Source organism: Rhinatrema bivittatum, unplaced genomic scaffold, assembly GCF_901001135.1.
Source record: "Rhinatrema bivittatum unplaced genomic scaffold, aRhiBiv1.1, whole genome shotgun sequence".
Classification (NCBI taxonomy): Eukaryota; Metazoa; Chordata; class Amphibia; order Gymnophiona; family Rhinatrematidae; genus Rhinatrema; species Rhinatrema bivittatum.
In genome coordinates, this window is record NW_021821002.1 from 26176 (window position 1) to 45769 (window position 19594).

The 19594-nt window shown below is 49.4% G+C and overlaps 1 protein-coding gene across 1 annotated transcript in view; it reads left to right on the plus strand.

The window, feature by feature from the left end:
- The window catches only part of LOC115082359 (tensin-like), a gene marked incomplete at its 5' end in the record, with an annotated part of 91011 nt that overhangs the window by 16698 nt on the left and 54719 nt on the right, over window positions 1-19594 (plus strand). Inside the window, 3 exons of the mRNA XM_029586593.1 lie at window positions 4363-4528; window positions 8133-9022; window positions 12062-12148. Coding sequence (XP_029442453.1) covers window positions 4363-4528; window positions 8133-9022; window positions 12062-12148 — 1143 coding nt within the window. The remainder of the gene's footprint in view (window positions 1-4362; window positions 4529-8132; window positions 9023-12061; window positions 12149-19594) is intronic.

A 19594-nucleotide genomic window follows, 5' to 3' on the forward strand; every position in this document is an offset into this window, starting at 1 on the left:
GTACTGTATTTACCATTTGGCTGCATTCTCAAATATTAGTCACACTGGCCCTTCTAGGATCACGCCATTGGAGCACGGGATTTTTTTTTTGCTTGAGAAGATGAAAACTTTGTGGTTCTTATTATTTTTATTTTATTTATTTATTTGTATTTTTCTATACCGGCATTCACGGAGTTCGTATCATGTCGGTTTACATAAAACAAGGGGTGAGAAATACATTATAACGTAAATAACTAATAACATAAGAGTATACATTAAAAGGTAAAACAAGTGCATGGAAGAAAAAAGTTACAATAAAACGGGGTCATTCTAACTGGGATTAGAGTTAGAGGAAAGATAAACAGTTTAACGAGAAGTAAAACATTGTAATGATTGGTAGATAGAGACTGTTTCAGTTTAATAGGAAATGATCAGTAATATTGTTATTGTTATTGTTATTGTTGATAACAATAACAATAAGTTATTGTTGATCCAGGACACCTGCTCAAGTCTCTGTCTATAAGCTCCAAAACATCTGTAGGCAGGGAAGACTTCTGGCTGACTGCTTAATGGTCCACATGAGGCCAAGAGGACCGGAGGGATTCTTCCTGATAACACGCCACAGCTTCAAGAGCGCAGACTAGCCCAGGCCAGAGTTCGGCTCACCTCCCCCTCGGCCTGGTGCATCCCGCTGACAACTTCAGATTTCAGTCAGGGGCTGGGCCGAAAGCGTCGATGCCAAAGAGCTGTGGGTGGCCCACGCAGTCAAAAAGAGGACAGTGAAGTCCGAACCCTGGTCGCGTGTTTAGAGAAAACAACAAACTGAAACGAATGGGGAAGGCTGGAAAAGCTCTGCACATCCCCTGGAGCGCGAGTCGATGTGAGGATCTGCTTCTCCCTAAAAGGCCCAGCTTCTCCTCTTAGGGGATAGACCTGAATGTGGCTTCATTTGGAGTGTTAAAGAAACCTGTGGACTTCATTAGGAGGCCAAAACTGGACCTGTAAGAATAGAAGACTTTGGGTCGGGCATTCATCTCTCCTTTTCCTGTTTTTCTTCTGTCTCACACCTCTCTCTCTCTCTTACTCTTCTTTCATTATTTATTTTTTCTTGGGTTTTTTTTTTAATCTCTTTTTCTTTTCCTTTTACTCATTGAATGTCTTTTCTTCTCTGTCACTTATTTATCCCTCATCCGCTGTATTTCCTTCTCCCCCTCTCTCTTTTTTACCCTCCCTTCCCATCCGTGCTCTCTCTATATTTAGTACACAGTTCAGAACTTGGCCGTGAAGACCATTTCCTTCTGTGGCAGGTGCACTGATGCACTTCAACAACGTCCAGCAACCAGAATTGACCATTTCTTCAGGTCTGGCCACAAGTTGGCATGAAAGTCTTCAAGTCATGCGAAAAGTAGGAAGAGAGTTCAAGAGCCAGGCATTGGAGCCGAGGTTTTAGGGTTGTCTTGTTGGGGAGGGAGGAAGACTTGCTATCTGAGAAGCTGGGAGCACTTTGTAAGTTATGGGACTTTACTGTAAGGGAAGATCTTCATTACACGCGGTGCTAATCTCGTGGAACTTTCCGGGCTAGCGATGCAATCTCGATTTCTGAAATCTTTTCGTTCTGGATGCATCCCGGTGACGGAGTGCCAACATCCACTCCTGGCTCTTCTGGACTAAGTGACATAGCTGGTTCATCACTCAGGCGCTACTTGAGCCGGCTGATGAGTGATGGCCCAGTTGCACAGGAAGTTCAGAAGAGCCATAAAGAAGGAGAAGTTGTCCTTATTATACCTGCCAGGATCTGTTCGGCAGGAATTTCAAGGGGCTGCTGTCAGAGACAGGACTGTGCCTATCTCCTGGGTGCAAAGGCAAGTATGCTGACCCGTCTTCTTGATCCTTCACTACTGTAATAAGGCCGCGACTTCCTTTAAAGTGAAAGCAAAAGGCAAGAAATTGCAAAGGCCGAGGCAGAACATAGACATGAAGCATGGTAATAGGATGCTAGTAAAGGTTTAGCAGGGAGGGAGACGCTCACAGGTGAGTCCGATTCATGACAGCACATTAGGCAGGGTTTCATTGGGAAGATTGGGTGAGCCCAGTAGGCCCATTCCTCTGACATGAACAGGTAGCAAGGAAGTGTTGGCCTGTGAGCAGAGAGTGGTCTACTGTAGCCACAGGTCAGTGAGAGCATAGAGGGCACCTCTAAAGCCCGTCTCAGCGTGGAAGAGCTTGATCATGACAGTGCCTGGCAGAGAAAACCTTGAAGCTAGTGTCCTAAACCATTAAAATTCACACTTTCAGTTCTCACGTGAGGCCGGAAAGTAGGACACCCATGCCAGGGTAGCCACTGGGTACGAAAGAGGAATTGCAGCACACGGAAATCTGCATGGCTTGTTTTCCGTCTTTGCTGGGGTTGGGATGAGCAGGTAAGGAATCCCCCAGACTCTCAGTGCCGGTGTTCGGTGATGAAGGGAGATGCCTGAATTCTCTGCACAAGACTCCCGGTGCTAGATCCCTCTCCAGCAATCCTGCTGCAGGGCGCCGTTAACCCTCTGGGCAGTGGCGTGCTGACTATAAAAAGGGGCCCAGTAACTCTGAGAGACCGCAGAGGTTTTCTCCATAAAAAATGCTCCAGTGGATAAGCGCGCCGGAGCCCCGAGCTCCCCCTGTCGAAAACAAGCACGCCAGCCGAGAAACGAGAGGGCACATGTGCTTTGGAAACCAAATATCCTTTGGAAAACAGTTCATGAATTACAGGCTTGGCCCACTGCTGTCCCTCCTTGCATTTTAATCAGGCAGGCGCTGGTCTGACTCTCTTCCGTTTTGCAATGAATACTTTTAATAACGGGGGATCATATCATTTTAGCAAAATGACATTTTTGTTGTAGCTTAATGTCAGAAGCTTGCACGGAGCATTATGCAACACGACCCTTCCTGGCTCAGAGACTGGCGAGGCTGGAGCACTTCTGTCTTGGAGAGAAATCTGCAAGGGTTTATGTAACACGCAATGATAGGCAGGGCTGAAACCGATCAGGGTCAAATCAACTTTCCATCGCAGAGAAATATTCTCTGCGGTATGAGCGCTAAGCCTCTGGAAATGAGCCAGGCAAGGATGCACTAACAACGCTGTCAGGACCTGGGAGCAGGTGCAGCCTGCACATTATTTCCGTGTTTCAGTTTTTAGGGGGCAGCCTGGTTAGTCTGTCGTAGCAAAAACCCATTCAGAGGCTGGTGGCGCATTATTGACTAACAGATGTGTGTTGAGGGCATACACTTTGGAAGACAAAAGTCCACTCTGTTAGATGCATCTAATGAAATGGGTTTCTGTCCTCAAGAGCGCAGGCCTTGGTAGCTGTGTGAATCTGTAAGGTGCCGATGTGGTGCTGCTGTTCACAGATCATTACATTTCATGTATTACTTACAGACCGCATCCCAAAAACAAGACCTGCCCATTGTAGGGAACAACAGTGTCATCAAAAGAAAACACAATTGCTCAAGGAGGGCGATTTTCGATACTGTTTATGTGTGTGTGTGTGGGGGGGGGGGGCGGGTGTGAAAATACATATGGTGATTTCATTTCAAAGTGATTGCAAAATTACCCAGGTGCGACGTATCTGCATGCACATGTTGGCCTGAATTTTCAAACTTGCAGGCCTACAGGTGCAATGTACCCCGAGAGCAGTAACAACATTGCATCCTAGATGTTGTAGAGACATTCAAGAAAGGCACAGAAGTTATGAAACGTCGGCATGATGTTAAAACCCAATCCCAATGTATTAATTTTGGGCTTCTTCGGAAATCCCTTGGGGAGCCAGCGCCGACTGTGATGTAGGCAGAGGTGTGGCACGAGAGGGCCCATGAAGCCTGAGCACTGGGCAGCCGATGTGACTTGTGCCAAATTCCTTACCATCCCCGTCCCTCTCTCGCAGCTATAGCTGGGTTACAGTAGGTTGCAAGCTCTGCAGCGGGCGACTTCCACCCATTTTGTGTAATTCTGTGTATATCAGTGACGCCGTATCTGCAGCTATAATTAATAATGACATCGTCTGTGATGAGTGCGCACCCGGAGGTATCGCTTTGCCGTTTGCCCGTGGGCGTCCATGTTGCCAGACTGGCCGGAGCTGATTCCGAGGCAGGGGTTGGTGGCCGCCAGCTTCCGCTTTGCCTCCTGTCTCCCCCGCTGTTGGGTTTTCGGCGCAGCCTCTGTCTTGCGAGCGGAAGCGCGAGCTTTCCGGCAGCCTGCGCTTTCCTTGTGTGGCTTTGCCCTGCCTGTCTCCCGGCAAATCCCGTTCCATGCCCCCCCCCCCCCCCCCCCCCCCCACACACACACCAGGAGGTCAGAGTTCTTCTCTCTCTAAAAAAAAAAACTTGTTTCTTATCTGACTGCAGAGCCCCGGAGTTACGTGGAATCGGTGGCCCGGACCGCAGCAATGGGGGGCGTCTCGCCCCACACCCCGCCAGGGCCACAGGTGTATGCCACGGAGATGCCGGCGAGAAATGGACCCTTCGCTCCCAGTCCTTTGTCCACCAGCAGCCCCATACACAGCGTGGATGGGTGAGGAGAGCCCCCTGGATTGTGTGGTTCTGATTTTAATTGCGTAGCTAAGCAATAGAAATAACGTACAAATGCCTATTCACGCTTTCTTTTAATACTCCTAACTTTTGTGTGATAAGAAATAACATAGCAACCAGGGAGCGGCTGAAAAGCTCACCTGGAGAGCAATTTTCAAAAGGATGCCCACAGGGTAATGAGCATTTTATCTTTATCAATCAGCTTTCTGAAAATAGCCCACCCTGATGTCTCCCAGCCGTGTCCCGCAGGCACACCTAGCCGGTCGGGTTTTCAGGACTGCCACAGTGAAGATGCATACCCTGGGGGGGGTCTCCAACGTATGCAGATCTCTCTCATGCATATTCATTACGGATATCCTGAAAACCCGGCCGGGTAGGAGTGCCCGCGGGACAGGGCTGGGAAACGCTGCTGTACGTGGGAAGTGCCATACGGTGCGTGCTTTCTACCCATAATGCAATGGAGGCTCTTCCACGGCAGGCGAAAACTATGTGCATAGTTTAGGGTTTTCAAAACCGGTATTTCCCAGTCTTTTTAATCTCAAGGCACCCCCCCCCCCCCCCTTTAAGGAAAATGCGTGTGAGGCACACCAGCCGCCGTGGCCAAAAGATAGGCTAGGGAAGCTGTGGAAGCCCCACCGGTCCCTCTTCCTGGGGATAGGACAGAGGTTGGGAGGACTCATAGAAGAAGAGAGAGGAGGAGAGAGAGAGAGAGAGGAGGAGGAGCTGTGGGTGCGGTGCTATTGCTGCACAAAGCCCGGGGCCTGGCTCTCCATGCCCTGCCTGCTTCCCATTAATTGCCACACCCCCCGGGGCTCCTGCTGTAGCTCAGGGGGAAGAGGCCATGCGTGATTCCCGCGTGATCTCGGAAAGAGGTTCCCGGTGTCTCTTCTCGCCGCGGGGAGCTGAGGGCAGAGCCCAGGTGCGGCCCTGGATGGGAGCGTCGGGCTGCGGTGACCTTTCCGTGGCACGCCTCGTCAGGCCTGAAGGCGCCCCAGCATGCCGTGGCACACCGGTCGCTTTGGGTCAGAAAAGGCGTCCGCAGAAGGAGGTGCAAATCTCTCTGTGTGCTTCTTTATTTGGCATTTTTGAATAGGGAAAGTTACACGCAAGGGTTTTCCTGAACATTGGCGCAAAAACCGCAGGTAAAATGAAACTGTGGACTTTGCAGCTATGCAGGTGGTATGAAACCTGCCCCCATAGCATTCTTGAGTGATCGTCTGCCCTTCAGCCGCTCTGTGGTTGGTTGCACCTGCCCTTGTCTCTTGCAGATATGACTGTATTGCACCTCTCTGTAGCGATATGCATCAGGAGATCATGGGGAGGGAGGGGGGGGTCACCAGTCCTGCTGGCGGCAGGATGCATCCTGGAGGCTTCTTATTACCACAGCCTGCACTAATACAGCTGCATCGCGGCATGGCAGTCCCTGTAACACTGAATACTGGGAGTCATTTTCCCTAGAGCCAATAACTGCAATGATCCATCATGAAAGTCATCAGCTATCCCCCATAGCAGTAAATGTAATGCACCATCATGGGAGTCATTATCCCCCTCAGCCAGTCACTAATGCACCATCATGGGAGTCATTATCCTGCACAGCCAGACACTAATGCACCACCATGAGAGTCACTATCCTGCACAGCCAGTCACTAATGCACCACCATGGGAGTCACTATCCTGCACAGCCAGTCACTAATGCACCATCATGGGAGTCACTATCCTGCACAGCCAGTCACTAATGCACCATCATGGGAGTCATTATCGTGCACAGGCAGTCACTAATGCATCATCACGAGAGCCATTATCCTGCACAGCCAGTCACTAATGCACCACCATGGGAGTCACTATCCTGCACAGCCAGACACTAATGCACCACCATGGGAGTCACTATCCTGCACAGCCAGTCACTAATGCACCACCATGGGAGTCACTATCCTGCACAGCCAGTCACTAATGCACCATCATGGGAGCCATTATCCTGCACAGCCAGTCACTAATGCACCACCATGGGAGTCACTATCCTGCACAGCCAGTCACTAATGCACCACCATGGGAGTCACTATCCTACACAGGCAGTCACTAATGCACCATCATGGGAGTCATTATCCTGCACAGCCAGTCACTAATGCACCATCATGGGAGTCACTATCCTGCACAGCCAGTCACTACTGCACCCTCATGAGAGCCATTATCCTGCACAGCCAGTCACTACTGCACCACCATGGGAGTCACTATCCTGCACAGCCAGTCACTAATGCACCACCATGGGAGTCACTATCCTGCACAGCCAGTCACTATTGCACTATCATGGGAGTCATTATCCTGCACAGTCACTAATGCACCATCATGGGAGTCACTATCCTGCACAGCCAGTCACTAATGGACCATCATGGGAGTCATTATCCTGCACAGCCAGTCACTAATGCACCATCATGGGAGTCACTATCCTGCACAGCCAGTCACTAATGCACCACCATGGGAGTCATTATCCTGCACAGTCACTAATGCACCACCATGGGAGTCACTATCCTGCACAGCCAGTCACTGTAATGCACCATCATCACCATGGGAGTCATTATCCTGCACAGTCACAAATGCACCATCATGGGAGTCACTATCCTGCACAGCCAGTCACTGTAATGCACCATCATCACCATAGGAGTCATTATCCTGCACAGCCAGTCACTGTAATGCACCATCATGGGAGTCATTATCCTGCACAGGCAGTCACTGTAATGCACCATCATCACCATGGGAGTCATTATCCTGCATAGCCAGTCACTGTAATGCACCATCATGGGAGTCACTATCCTGCACAGCCAATCACTAATGCACCATCATCACCATGAGAGTCATTATCCTGCACAGCCAGTCACTGTAATGCACCATCATGGGAGCCATTATCCCTCACAGCCAGTCACTAATGCACCATCATGGGAGTCACTATCCTGCACAGCCAGTCACTATAATGCACCATCATAGGAATCATTATCCTGCACAGTCAATAATGCACCATCTTGGGAGTCACTGTCCTGCACAGCCAGTCACTAATGCACCATCATGGGAGTCATTATCCTGCACAGCCAGTCACTAATGCACCATCTTGGGAGTCACTATCCTGCACAGCCAGTCACTATAATGCACCATCATAGGAATCATTATCCTGCACAGTCAATAATGCACCATCTTGGGAGTCATTATCCTGCACAGCCAGTCACTGTAATGCACCATCATGGGAGCCAGTATCCCTCACAGCCAGTCACTAATGCACCATCATGAGAGTCACTGTCCTGCACAGCCAGTCACTAATGCACCATCATGAGAGCCATTATCCCTCACAGCCAGTCACTAATGCACCATCTTGGGAGTCACTATCCTGCACAGCCAGTCACTATAATCCTCCATCTTGGGGATTATTTTCTGTAGCGCCAATCACTGTAATGCTTCAACAAAATAAGAATCAGTTTCAGCTAAAATATGGAATGCTAATTGTATCTACCGCATGAATAATTCTGGATAGATTATCTTTAGTGGAATTCTTTAATTTAGAAGCAAACAATAGTTCTTTATCTGTTCCCTTGCCCTTGCAGTGCCTCCCTTCAGAGCTATCCATCAGCAGAAGGCAGTGTCCACATGGTCGCTCCCACACAGCCATCGGTGGATTCCAGCTTCCGATCTGCGAGTCTGTCACAGCCCTCAGCACAGAGCAGCTACCAGAACGCCTCTCCTTCCATGAACTCTGCTCCCCCTGGGGACAGCCCCCTGAGCGCCTACTCCAGCCCCGACTACTCCATGAGCCCTGTCAGCATGCAGCCAGATGGGAGGACTGGACCTCACGTCAGCATTGTGGGGGTTCACGTCAAGCCAGGGAGCCCCCAGACACTTCACAGGACTGTGGGTACAAACACCCCGCCAAGCCCCGCCTTTGGAAGACGAATTATCAGTCCCAACATGATGACCTCCCCAGGTAGCCCAAGCATGGGCAGGCACATGCCAGGGGTGCATGGAAACATTATTGTGACACCAGGCAGCCCAAGTCTCGCTAGGCACCAAGGGATAATGGCAGGAAGTGCCCCAGTTACACCCGGCAGCCCGAGCATGGACAGGCACATCATGTATGGCTATTCAACCCCTGAAGAAAGGCAGCCCAGCTTGTCTCGTCAGAGCAGTGCTTCGGGGTATCAAACACCCTCGACTCCATCTTTTCCCGTCTCACCAGCCTACTACCATGGAATGAACAGCTTGTCCTCCTCTCCCCCAGAGCCTGCCATCTACAGGCAAGGGAGCCCCATTCTCCAGCCTTCGCTGCCCGAGAAACGCAGGATGTCCTCTGGGGAGAGGTCCAACAGTTTGCCCAACTATTCCACGGTGAACGGAAAGACCTCGTCACCCCTCTCCAGTGGGATGTCCAGCCCCAGCGGCGGGAGCACCATCGCTTTCACTCACACTCTTCCGGATTTTTCCAAGTTTTCAATGCCAGGTAAGCAATAGGCTTGGAAGGGGCAGCCATGGTACATGTTCTTAGCTTCTGTCTTCAGGGCCCCCAAACAGGGAGGGTTTTCAGGAAATTCAGAAGGAATATGACGGAGAAAGTTTTGCTTAACTGGAAAACCCGTCTGAGATTCCCAAGGATTGCAGTTGAGATCAGTCTGGCCCCTCTCTCACCCCTTCCTCAGGAGTAGTTAGAGATAAACTGATGGTACTAATTTGCAAATCCCAAGAATCTTTATAAAGAGAGTTCCTCAGGGCGTGGCCAGTCTTGGATGGCCTTTACTTTGGCAGGATCCATCTGGAATCCATCACATAAAACTATGTACCCCAATAAGAGAAGCTCCTCTTGTTCAAAGCGACATTTCTCCTACTTCGCATAGAGATTGTTCTCATGCAATCACTGCAGGACGATGTGGACATCTCAGCGGTGGGTCTTCAGTGTTTGGGTAAAGATCAAGATGTCTAAATAAATGACCACACAGGTGTAGAGGAGATCGTGTAAGATCTCGTTGACCATTTTCCTAAAACTTCTGGGGCATTGTAAAGCCGAAAGGGCATACATAACTAAATATTCATAATGTCCATCACAAGTATTAAATGAAGTTTTCCACTCATCACCAGCCTTGATTTAGATAAGGTTTTAGGCTTCCCTGAGGCCCAATTTTGTAAATATTTTAGCGCCTTGTAGACAATCAAAGTTATTAGTGGTAGCGGCTACTGGTCTTTTCTTGTGATGGTGTTCAGGCAGTGGTAGTCAATGAGGGAGCCGTCTTTCTTTGCCATGAAAAAGAACCCAGCACCAGCCAGAGAAGAAGAGGGACTGATGAAGCCACATTCCAGATTTTCTTTAATGTAGTTGGACATGGCCTGAGTCTCGAGAGGCAACAAGGGATAGTTCCGTCTGCGTGGAGGCTTGGCTCCAGGAGTTAGTTCAATGCTGCAATCATAGGGGCAGTGTGGTGGTAGAATTTCAGCATTTAAAAAAAACAAAAACATCTTGATAGTCTGCATACTGCGGAGAAAGACCAGGAAGTAGCATCGCCATGGGGAGGTTCAATAGGTTCCAAGCAAGAATACTTGCACTCGTGGTTTCATCAGGCAAGTTGAAGGGTAGACCAGTCAAATTGCAGTCAGTGCTGCTGGAGCCAGAGTAGTCCCAAGATAATGAGATGGATGGCCCTGGAAATCACATATAGACTGAGATTCCCCAGATGTAAGAGGCCAGTGTGGAGGGTTGCGGGTACCGTGGTCAGGGTAACTCAACCTGGAAGAAAGTTTCCGAAGACTGAAGAGATTATTAGAGGTGATATTGTCTGAACTGTGGGAGTCAGGAGTTGCTCGACAAGTTCCTTCAGGATAAAGATCCCTTCTGAGCCTGAATCTATGAAGGCCGACATATTGAGGCACATGACCCCAACTCCAGGGTCACGGGGAGCTGGCATGGTGATGCCTAGAGTCATCTCCCCACAGATCCCTAGGCATTGGAGTTTCCCAAATTCAGAGGGCACTGGGCCAACAGATGGCCCTGTCCTGTGCAATATAGGCACAGGCGCAACTGCCAGCAGCAGAATCTCTCCTCCAGAGCTAGGCGAGAATGTCCTACCTGCATGGGTTCTTCGAGCTGATGAGAGGCCAAGGAGCCCGCGATTGAGGTCGCGAGTGGGTTCTGGAACCATGGTGCCAAGGCAATGGTCCTTCTTGCAGGGCGGAGCTCATGGGCCCTCTGCTGTAGGCAATGGTCAGTTTTCTCAGTAAGAGCTATGAGCTCCTTTAAAGAGATAGGAAGGTCTCGAGCAAAAAGCTTGTCTTTAATCTTTGGTGATGGACCCTCAGTGAAGACTGTCAGCAAGCTGTCTTCCCGCCAGTTGAGCTCTGTAGCCAATGTTCAAAAGTCGATAGCAGGTTCTGCTAGTGTTTAGGAGCCCTGATGGAGGTGAAGCAGTTCAGACCCAAAGGCTGCAGTGCAACCAGGTTGCCCAAAAACTGCCCTGAACTGCTTGGTAAACTGTTGTAGGTTTCATAAGAGGGGTTCTCCCTGCTCCCAGAGGGGAGATGCCCAGGCTAAGGCAGAACCGTCCAGCAGGGATAATGTACATGTAGTCTTTGTCTGGTCATCTGGAAATAGTGATGTTGCAATTGGAAGTGCTTGTGGCACTGATTTAGAAACCCCAACATCGCTTGGGGTCTCTGGAATACTGGGGCAGAGCTGGTAACTGAGGTTTAGACGCATGACAACTACAGCCGGTGTCTGTGCAGGCGGTGGTGGTGACACCGCAGGACTTGACAAGGCATTCAGATGGGTAGTCTGCCAATCCCAAGATGCAGCCAGAAGCTCCAAAGCTTGTTGCTGTTCGTGCAGCCTGCGGGTGAGACCTGGGGTTGCCTGCAAGGAATCCAAGTTAGCCAGATCCATGGCCTGAGCAGCCCGTTGCGCTAGTGGAGCCTTGGGCCAAGGCAGGATTGGCGCAACCTGCAGGGAGGAGCTCAGCAGGTTCCCACCATTGGCAGGCGGATCCAGATGAGGCAGAGACCCTGGATAGGCAGGAAGGGCCAGGCGAGGAGAAGCCAGGCAGTCAAGGAACACCTGAAGACAAGATGCTGGGTTAAAGACAAGACGCTGAAGCAATACGCTTTACTCCAGGAGTAGTGGGACCTGTTGCTGAGGCAGTGAGGGAAGGCCAGGACGAGCCCCTTAAAGGTTTTGTCATCTGATATCATCAGCGGGTGCCACGACTGAGGTGAGAGCGGCGGTTTGCGGGGTTGGCCAGCGGACCGCCAAGCACAACAGGCGTTTTGAACAGCTGGTAAAGCCGCCAAGGTAGCACGGGAAAATAAAATGAATCCAGTGCTTTATGGGACAGTGCTGCACTCATCCCTCCTGATTCAAGCTAAGGCATCACCTTAGATCACTCAATGCTGGGGAAGGGGCATGTGGGGCAAGGAAAGAAGAAATATGAATGAATGCCAGACTATGTGGATAAACTGATATTGTGTCTAACTTCCTCCTTCTCTGTTCTCTCCCTGACAGACAGTAGTCCTGAAACCAGGGCAAGCGTGAAATTTGTCCAGGACACCTCCAAGTACTGGTACAAGCCTGAGATTTCCCGAGAGCAGGGTAAGTGCCCCAGGTTAAGTCGGATAAGTCACTCCTATCCGTGCCCTTCTCCTCTCCTGCCACTTCCAGACTCTGTGCTTTCCTCCTGGCTCCCCGTGTGCTTGGAATCGTCTTCCTGAACTGGTGCGCCATGCTCCCTCTCTCACCGTCTTTAAATCCCATCTAAAGACCCACCTTTTTGAAACCGCTTTCAAATCTTATGCCTGATTGTCTGCTTTTAGTCTTAACTAACTTTCTTTTCTTTTAACCAAGTCTCTTGTCCTGTGTGTTTGTCTTATTAGATTATAAGCTCTATTGAGCAGGGACCGTCTTTCCTATGTCGTGTAGCACTATAGACATGTTAAGTAGAAGTAGTAGTAGGTTACAGCATGGATTGGTAGAGTGAGATGGTCACGACAATATTTTATTTGGTTTATATTCCATGTTTCAGGCCCTTCAAACCAGATTGTATTCAGGTACTGTGGTAGTTCCCTGTCCTCATAATCTGTTTGTTCCTGAGAAAATGGGAGGGTAAAGTAGCTTGCCCAAGGTCACAAAGAGCGGCAGTGGGATTTGAACCCTTAGCTTCCCTGGTCGCAGCCCATTGCTCTAACCACTAGATAGACGTTGATGCTCAACCACAAGATGCCATGAGGGCATAACTTACAACTGAAGAAGGCTGAATGTTCTATAAATTGCAAAGACAAGAGTTTGCAGTCCAGGCTTTGGGACAGTCTATCTTCAGAATTAATGGAGGTGTGTTTAAGGAGAAATGTGATTTCTTACCTGCTAATTTTCTTTCCTTGAGTCCTACCAGCCCAGTTCAGTATGCATGAGCTTTGCTGCCTGCCAGCAGATGGAGACCGAGAAGAGGCGGATTTGCTGATTTCGCCATTGTAGGGCAGAGGGAATCTTGCAACACTTCAGTAGAACCTTAACAAAGCAAAATTAGAAACTCTTCCCACCACAAAAGCTGGCGGTGGGGGGTGACCCGGACTCAGACCCTTAAATAGCACAGTCCTTAAACAATTTATTCTCTTTCTTGCAAGAAAAAAACCTATACAAGCAAAAGGGTGGGATCCTGGACTAATCTGAGAGCAGTCCAGTATGCATAGGATGTACCTAAGCCTTCTGCAAACACGGAGAGAGTTGGATAACTCTTTCTTCAGTTCATCCACCCCCAAAGGAGACTCGGTTTCCAGCCTGCACATCTAGTCTGTAATGCTTGGAGACGTATGCAAGGAACCCCAAGTGGCTGCTCTGCAGATCTCCTCAGGTGAAACCGACTGTCGTGCCACTCACAAAGCTGCCTCTCCTCTTGAGGAAAGAGCTTTTAGACCCTCAGGAACCAACAAGTCCTTGGAGGCAGAAGCAATTGTCTCCTTAATCTATCTGGCAATAATCACCTTAGAGGCAGCATCTCCTTGCCTTTTACCAGCAGTAAACACAAATGATCTAGTTTCCTGAAGGAATTGGTCACTTTTCAGTACCTGAGTAAGGTTATTTTCACATCCAATAAATGCAGACTCCTATGCTCTCCTGTAGTGACTGGAAGATCTATCGACCAGTTCAAATGAAATGTAGATACCACCTGGTAAAAATGAAAAGTCTGACTGGATACTCCAGTTTCTGAAATCCTCAAGAACTGATCTCTCTATTTAATTCAGAAATTCTTCTCGCTGAACAGATTGCCACTAGAAAAAACATCTTCAGAGACAAGACCTTAAGAGATGCCCTCCTCAAACAAAAGAACATAAGGCTTGAAGAACCACCTTGAAGCTATGTCCCTATGGCATGAAGGTCAAAGATACTTCGCTCCCCTTAAGAATCGCAAAACATCCGGATGTTACGGGCCCTGGAGTCCGTGAAGCCCACCTGGGGAACGGCACAGGACTGCAAGGCAGGACTTGGAACAAGACAAGGGCCAGTCTTCTGCCTAGCCAACTCCTTCCCCTGCAGGTAGGCCCTTGGGTTCCGGGGCCCAGTAGATCTCTGCGATGGCAGTATATCATAGTGGTGATTCCATACAGGCAAGGCTGGCTGGAGACCAGGCTTGGACAAGGCTGGCTGGAGACAAGACTTGGACGAATTCAAACAGGACAAGGTAGACAAGACAGACCAGGCTAAAGGTAAAGCAAGCTGACTTGGCAGGCAGGACAAGGCAGGCAGGTTTGACTGACAAGACAAGGTGGACAGGTTGGCTGGCAGGACAAGGCAAGGCTGGATACTAAGGATCCAGAACTAGACAAGACAAGGGTGAGACAAGGCAAGGACAGGACTCTGGTACAGGCAAGACAGAATACTTGGAACAGACAAGACAAAGCCAATAAGACAGACTAGGGCAGGAGTCAGACAAGGAAACAAAGAACATGCAAGCCCAATGGCAACAAGGCAGATAGACAGAGTAGACCCTAAGGCCTCAAGGAAAGATACAAGATAGATTAGGCCAGAAGGCCTTCAACACGGGAAACAAGGTTAGGCCCGAGGGCCTCAAGGCAACACAGAAGCTAGAAGGCAAGAAGACCCAAAAGCCACAAGACAAAAACAAGGATTAGGTCATGGAGCCAGGAGTGTCACCATGAGAAGACAATGTTAGAATGGCAGGGCAGGTTTACATAGGGCTAGGACTTGGGCATGGCAAGGCAGTGAGGAGGAGATTGACAAGGCTAGTGATGAGGCATATTGAGGGCCTCTACTGCTGGGGAGACATCATTGCAGGAGACAAGAAGGAAGGATAAGGCTGCATAGCAGGTGAAATCCTAAAACCAGATGAGCAGGTATGGAAAGACCGTGGATCTTTCCTTTGTAGCAGGCACCTTCAGGGAATTCAAAGCTAAACCCTTTTGAAGACCATTCTTCAGGAAAGCTAGAACCAAGAGAATTGAAGCCTTAAATGGTTAAATTGTGATGTCTCTTGGAAGTGTGGACCCTTTTTACTGAGGGGAGATTGGCGTTACCTAGTGAGCAAGCCCACTAGGTCCACCCCGTCAGCTGGTGGAGATACCCAGTGGCAGGACAGACTGGAGCTTCACCCATACCAGCCGCATTCCATGCAGGTTGAGTCCTTGGGTTTCAGGGGCCAGCAAGTCTTAGGTGAGTCCCTAGAGCAATCTAACTAAGTGAATACAGGTGAGCGTGGGTTGAGGCATGCAGCAAGCACCAGGGTTGGTGTCCAGGCAAGGGTCAGTGGCAGGCAGCAATCCAGAGTAATCTGTGTCCAGGCATGGGACCAATAACAGTAGTCAATACAAACAGAAGACAAGGATGAGGTAGGACAGAGTAGAGGGTAGAGGCGGGCTGGAAGGACAAGGCAAGGCTGGATAAAACAGGGACAAGCAACAAACACTACACTAGTTAGGAGGATCTGTTGCTGAGGCAAAATGTAGAGGTCTGAGGATCCCTTTATAGACCTAAGCCCGGTGACATCATCCAAGGGCACCGAGGCCAGTCCCACCGCAGACCCTTTAAGAATGGGGATGTCGGCGCATGCACACACTTAGAGAGGATGGAGGAGAGTGGGGTCTATGGCATCATCCTGCTACAGGAAGTGACTGACTGCTGGCGGCATCAGCCACAAGATAGGGCTGGCTGTGGTGATGTTGGGGTGAGATAAACACTGTGGATCCCCTAAAGGCTAGAGGAAGGAAATGAAGTTAAAGGTGCAGAGGGGTAATTTGGTTAGTGTGGTTGTTACTGCCCTTAACCAATGATCCTTCCTACTGTTGATGCAACTCCATCATTGCTCTCTGCTTCAATAGCAGGGGGAAAAGAGGAATTGGATTCAGAAAGCAACCAATGAGAGGGCCTTGACTTTTACAGTCTGGGAAATGGATAAGCATGGGGGTAACCTGCACAGCGCGGCAGATAATACTATAAGAAGCTTGCTAGGCAGTCTGGATGTACCATTTGGTCCTTTTCTGCCATCATTTCTATGTTTAAGTTCATGAAGTGCATCTGCCACATTGGCGATCTCCAGCTTCCAGTTTTTAAGCCTCACTCATGGAAATTCCACGGTTAAATTTCCCACAGGAATCTGTTTTACCTATCTTAAACATGCCCTGGACATGAACCTACTACAAACCTTAGCTTGGAGAGCCAGATCAGCCATTTTGAAAGACTCCTTCAGCACAATCTCTATCCTTCCATCCAAGGCATCTTTCAATGCTTCACTGACACTAAGGCATCTGCCGTCAGATAATTCAATAGCTCCATATCCTCTGAAGGCAATGGGTACAGCTTCGCCATAGCTCTGCCCACACGTAAGCCTGTGAGTCCCACTCAGCCGACAGCAGAGCTTTTACTCTTCTGTGGAAAGGAAAGGTCGTAAACGGTCTACGAAACCCCTCCAAATTCGGGTCCTCGCTTTCCACCGGAGGCTCAAAGGGAGCTTCCCCAGTACCAAATTCCACCAAGGCCTGGGTGAGCATAGAAGGAAGTTCTTCCCTTTTAAACAGCCAGATTGCCTGTGAATTATCTCCATCTGCCAGGGGAATCTCTTCCTCTTCTAAAGGATTTCCTTCAGTGTCACTGTTTCCCTCTGGGAGATCCACTTCAGAAAGAACCGACATCCTATAAAGATCGTCTTCCGGGTCTAACACTCTGGCTATGGACTCTTTTATCCTCTGAGTCTGGCGTCCCTCAAGGTGTCCCATGCCTCAGGCAAAAGGCATCATGCGTAAGCAGCACAAACTCCAGTGAAAAGGGCAATGAGGAAACCAATCCAGTCATTTTTTCCTCAGATCTCCCTCTTCCTACGATCTACTAACCTTCCCTCCCACCGGGGAGAGGACGGGGAGGTTCACGGGAATTGTCTTTTGTTGAAGTACTGCCTCCATGTGCAGCCAAAATGGCCCCCGCAGCTGAATCATAAGGCTCTTCTCTTCTGGGAAGCTGCTTCCACGCTGGACTCCTCAGTCGCCACCCCCACCCCCCAACTGACCAGAAACTGAGAAAGGGACTCTCCCGCTCCCCCTTCCAAGCAGGCCTGGCACACCCCAGTAACAGCAGAGCTCCGGTGCCAACCCCCTGTACAGCACTTCCCACGCTCTACAGAAGCCGACATGAAGAGAGAACGACCACTGCAGCTTACCCTCACCCTCCCCCATCAGGGATAAGAGTCCCAGCCAAGATGCTAGACCCTGAGATAACGGTCTGGCACTTTTTTTTTTTTTAAACTTTATTAACTAACAATGGGAAAGTATTCTTCCCTGAATGGAAGATCAGCCTGCTCGGCTCCTCTTCAGCCAAATGTCTTAATTCCCCCACAAGGACAGAGCTCAACCCCCAAGTTAAAGGGGAGAAGTTGCCAGCCTCGCATCCCTAAGAGAAAGAAAGAGAGAGCCGGCATCACCACCTACCAGTTTCTCCATGAACAGAAGGACCAAGCTAGATTGGCCTGCGACCTCGAAGCTCGTCCCTATGCCACCAGGAAGTACGCCAAAACTTCCTGGGAGCAATTTGTCTCCCAAGACTTCCAGGCTGCAAGATTCAACACCTCTACCATCTGCTGGAAACAGAGCAGTGCTGACGTGCTGCAGAATTTACTGTGTCCTGTAAGGGGTGACAGTGAATCAGAATTGTCTCTGTCTCCATCTGCTGGAAACAGAGCAGTGCTGACGTGCTGCAGAATTTACTGTGTCCTGTAAGGGGTGACAGTGAATCAGAATTGTCTCTTGTCTCCATCTGCTGGAAACAGAGCAGTACTGACGTGCTGCAGAATTTACTGTGTCCTGTAAGGGGTGAATCAGTGAATCAGAATTGTCTCTGTCTCCATCTGCTGGAAACAGAGCAGTACTGACATGCTGCAGAATTTACTGTGTCCTGTAAGGGGTGAATCAGTGAATCAGAATTGTCTCTGTCTCCATCTGCTGGAAACAGAGCAGTACTGACGTGCTGCAGAATTTACTGTGTCCTGTAAGGGGTGAATCAGTGAATCAGAATTGTCTCTGTCTCCATCTGCTGGCAGGGGAGCAAAAGCCATGCATACTGGACTAGTCTGGTGGGGCGAGAAGGAAAAACACATTACCCATTCTGGTAGAGCTGCTATTAATATCAGTGGGTATAAATATAAATAAATGTGATGGACAGATGTCTTTATTCCATTTATAGACTACAATATTATTCAGACTTCCCAAGCATGCAGCCTTTTCGTCGCTGTGCAGTTTAATTCTCATGGAAAAGGCTTCCAAATTGTTTTCAGTGTCCTTGGAAATTCAGACTTGGATTAGTGAAATCCATCTTTGTGTTTTAATACTAGCGCTGTCATCCTTCAGCCTTGCCTCCTGCTTGTTTTCCTGTACATTTCTGCCCTAATGTTATGCAGTGCTAGTCACCACTGTTTCCAGAGACGAATTGAAACAGACTTTTCTACATTCAAACTATTGAGAACTCCAACAAAATGCCAAACACGGGGACAGAAAACGCCCGAGAGTCAGAGGGCATCTGAGAACTCCTTGTATCTAGTCAATCTGTGTCAAGGTCTTAATTCCCGTGGAAGGGCCTGGCCTCACAGAAACGTTTAACAGCATCTGAAGCTGAGAACAGATCTTACCTGCTCATTCAGTAGCTGCTTTGGCATACAATCTCTCTTGTTTTGAAAAGGGATTTTCCAATTATCGGCCCTGGCACAACTCTTCTGCAAATAAGAGGTCTTAGTAGAGCAGCATTAAAGTGCAATGCTAAATGGTATTTGTGAGCCATTGTGAGTCACCCAAGAGTCCAAAAGAATTAGCCCTAAGGACCAGCAGCGATCAGGAACTGTTCAGGTCCTTCCAAGCTGTGGCCCCCTTTTTTCCTTTAAAGATAAGGGTGCAGCCAGCCAGCAGGGTTTCTTTTGAAATAATTAGTGCATTTCCTGCTTAGCACTGGCACGTGGTCACTGTCTGACACCTGTTACTCAGGCCTGGATTTAGACCTAGGCAGATTCCGAAGGCCTCTAATGCCCAGGAGAAAGGTGACCCTTGGCACTCCTTCCTACCCACTGTCCAGCCCTGCCCTTGGGCACTGCAATCTTAAATCCGGGGGTGGGGGGGAGGGGAGGGTGTGGACTTATAAGATCACCGTGGCTGTCTGTCCATCAGATTTCTGCCAGGGGAACAGAGTGCCCGCTGACCTCCAGCTCCCGTGCCGTGGCCTTTTATTCCTGTAGGGGAAACAGGCTTGTTCAGGTCAATCCACTTCCCTTGAAATCTCAGTGGTGGCATCGGGAATCATTAAAGCTGCCCTGCCCTTGGGATATTTCTGTTCCACCGGCCTGCTGGATAGAGAATAACGCCTGAAAGCTAATCTCAGAGGTAGAGAGTTAAGCCCGTAAGTGCGCAAACGCAAGCGAGCTAACCCGGCAGGCGCGGAAACCTGGGCGCCGGGAAACGTTTGCACGCCTTGAGGCTTGCTTTGGGTAATAGACGCTGTCACCTACTCTTCGTGCGTTAGCAAATGCACAAAGTGTAATCATAAGGACGGCGGAAG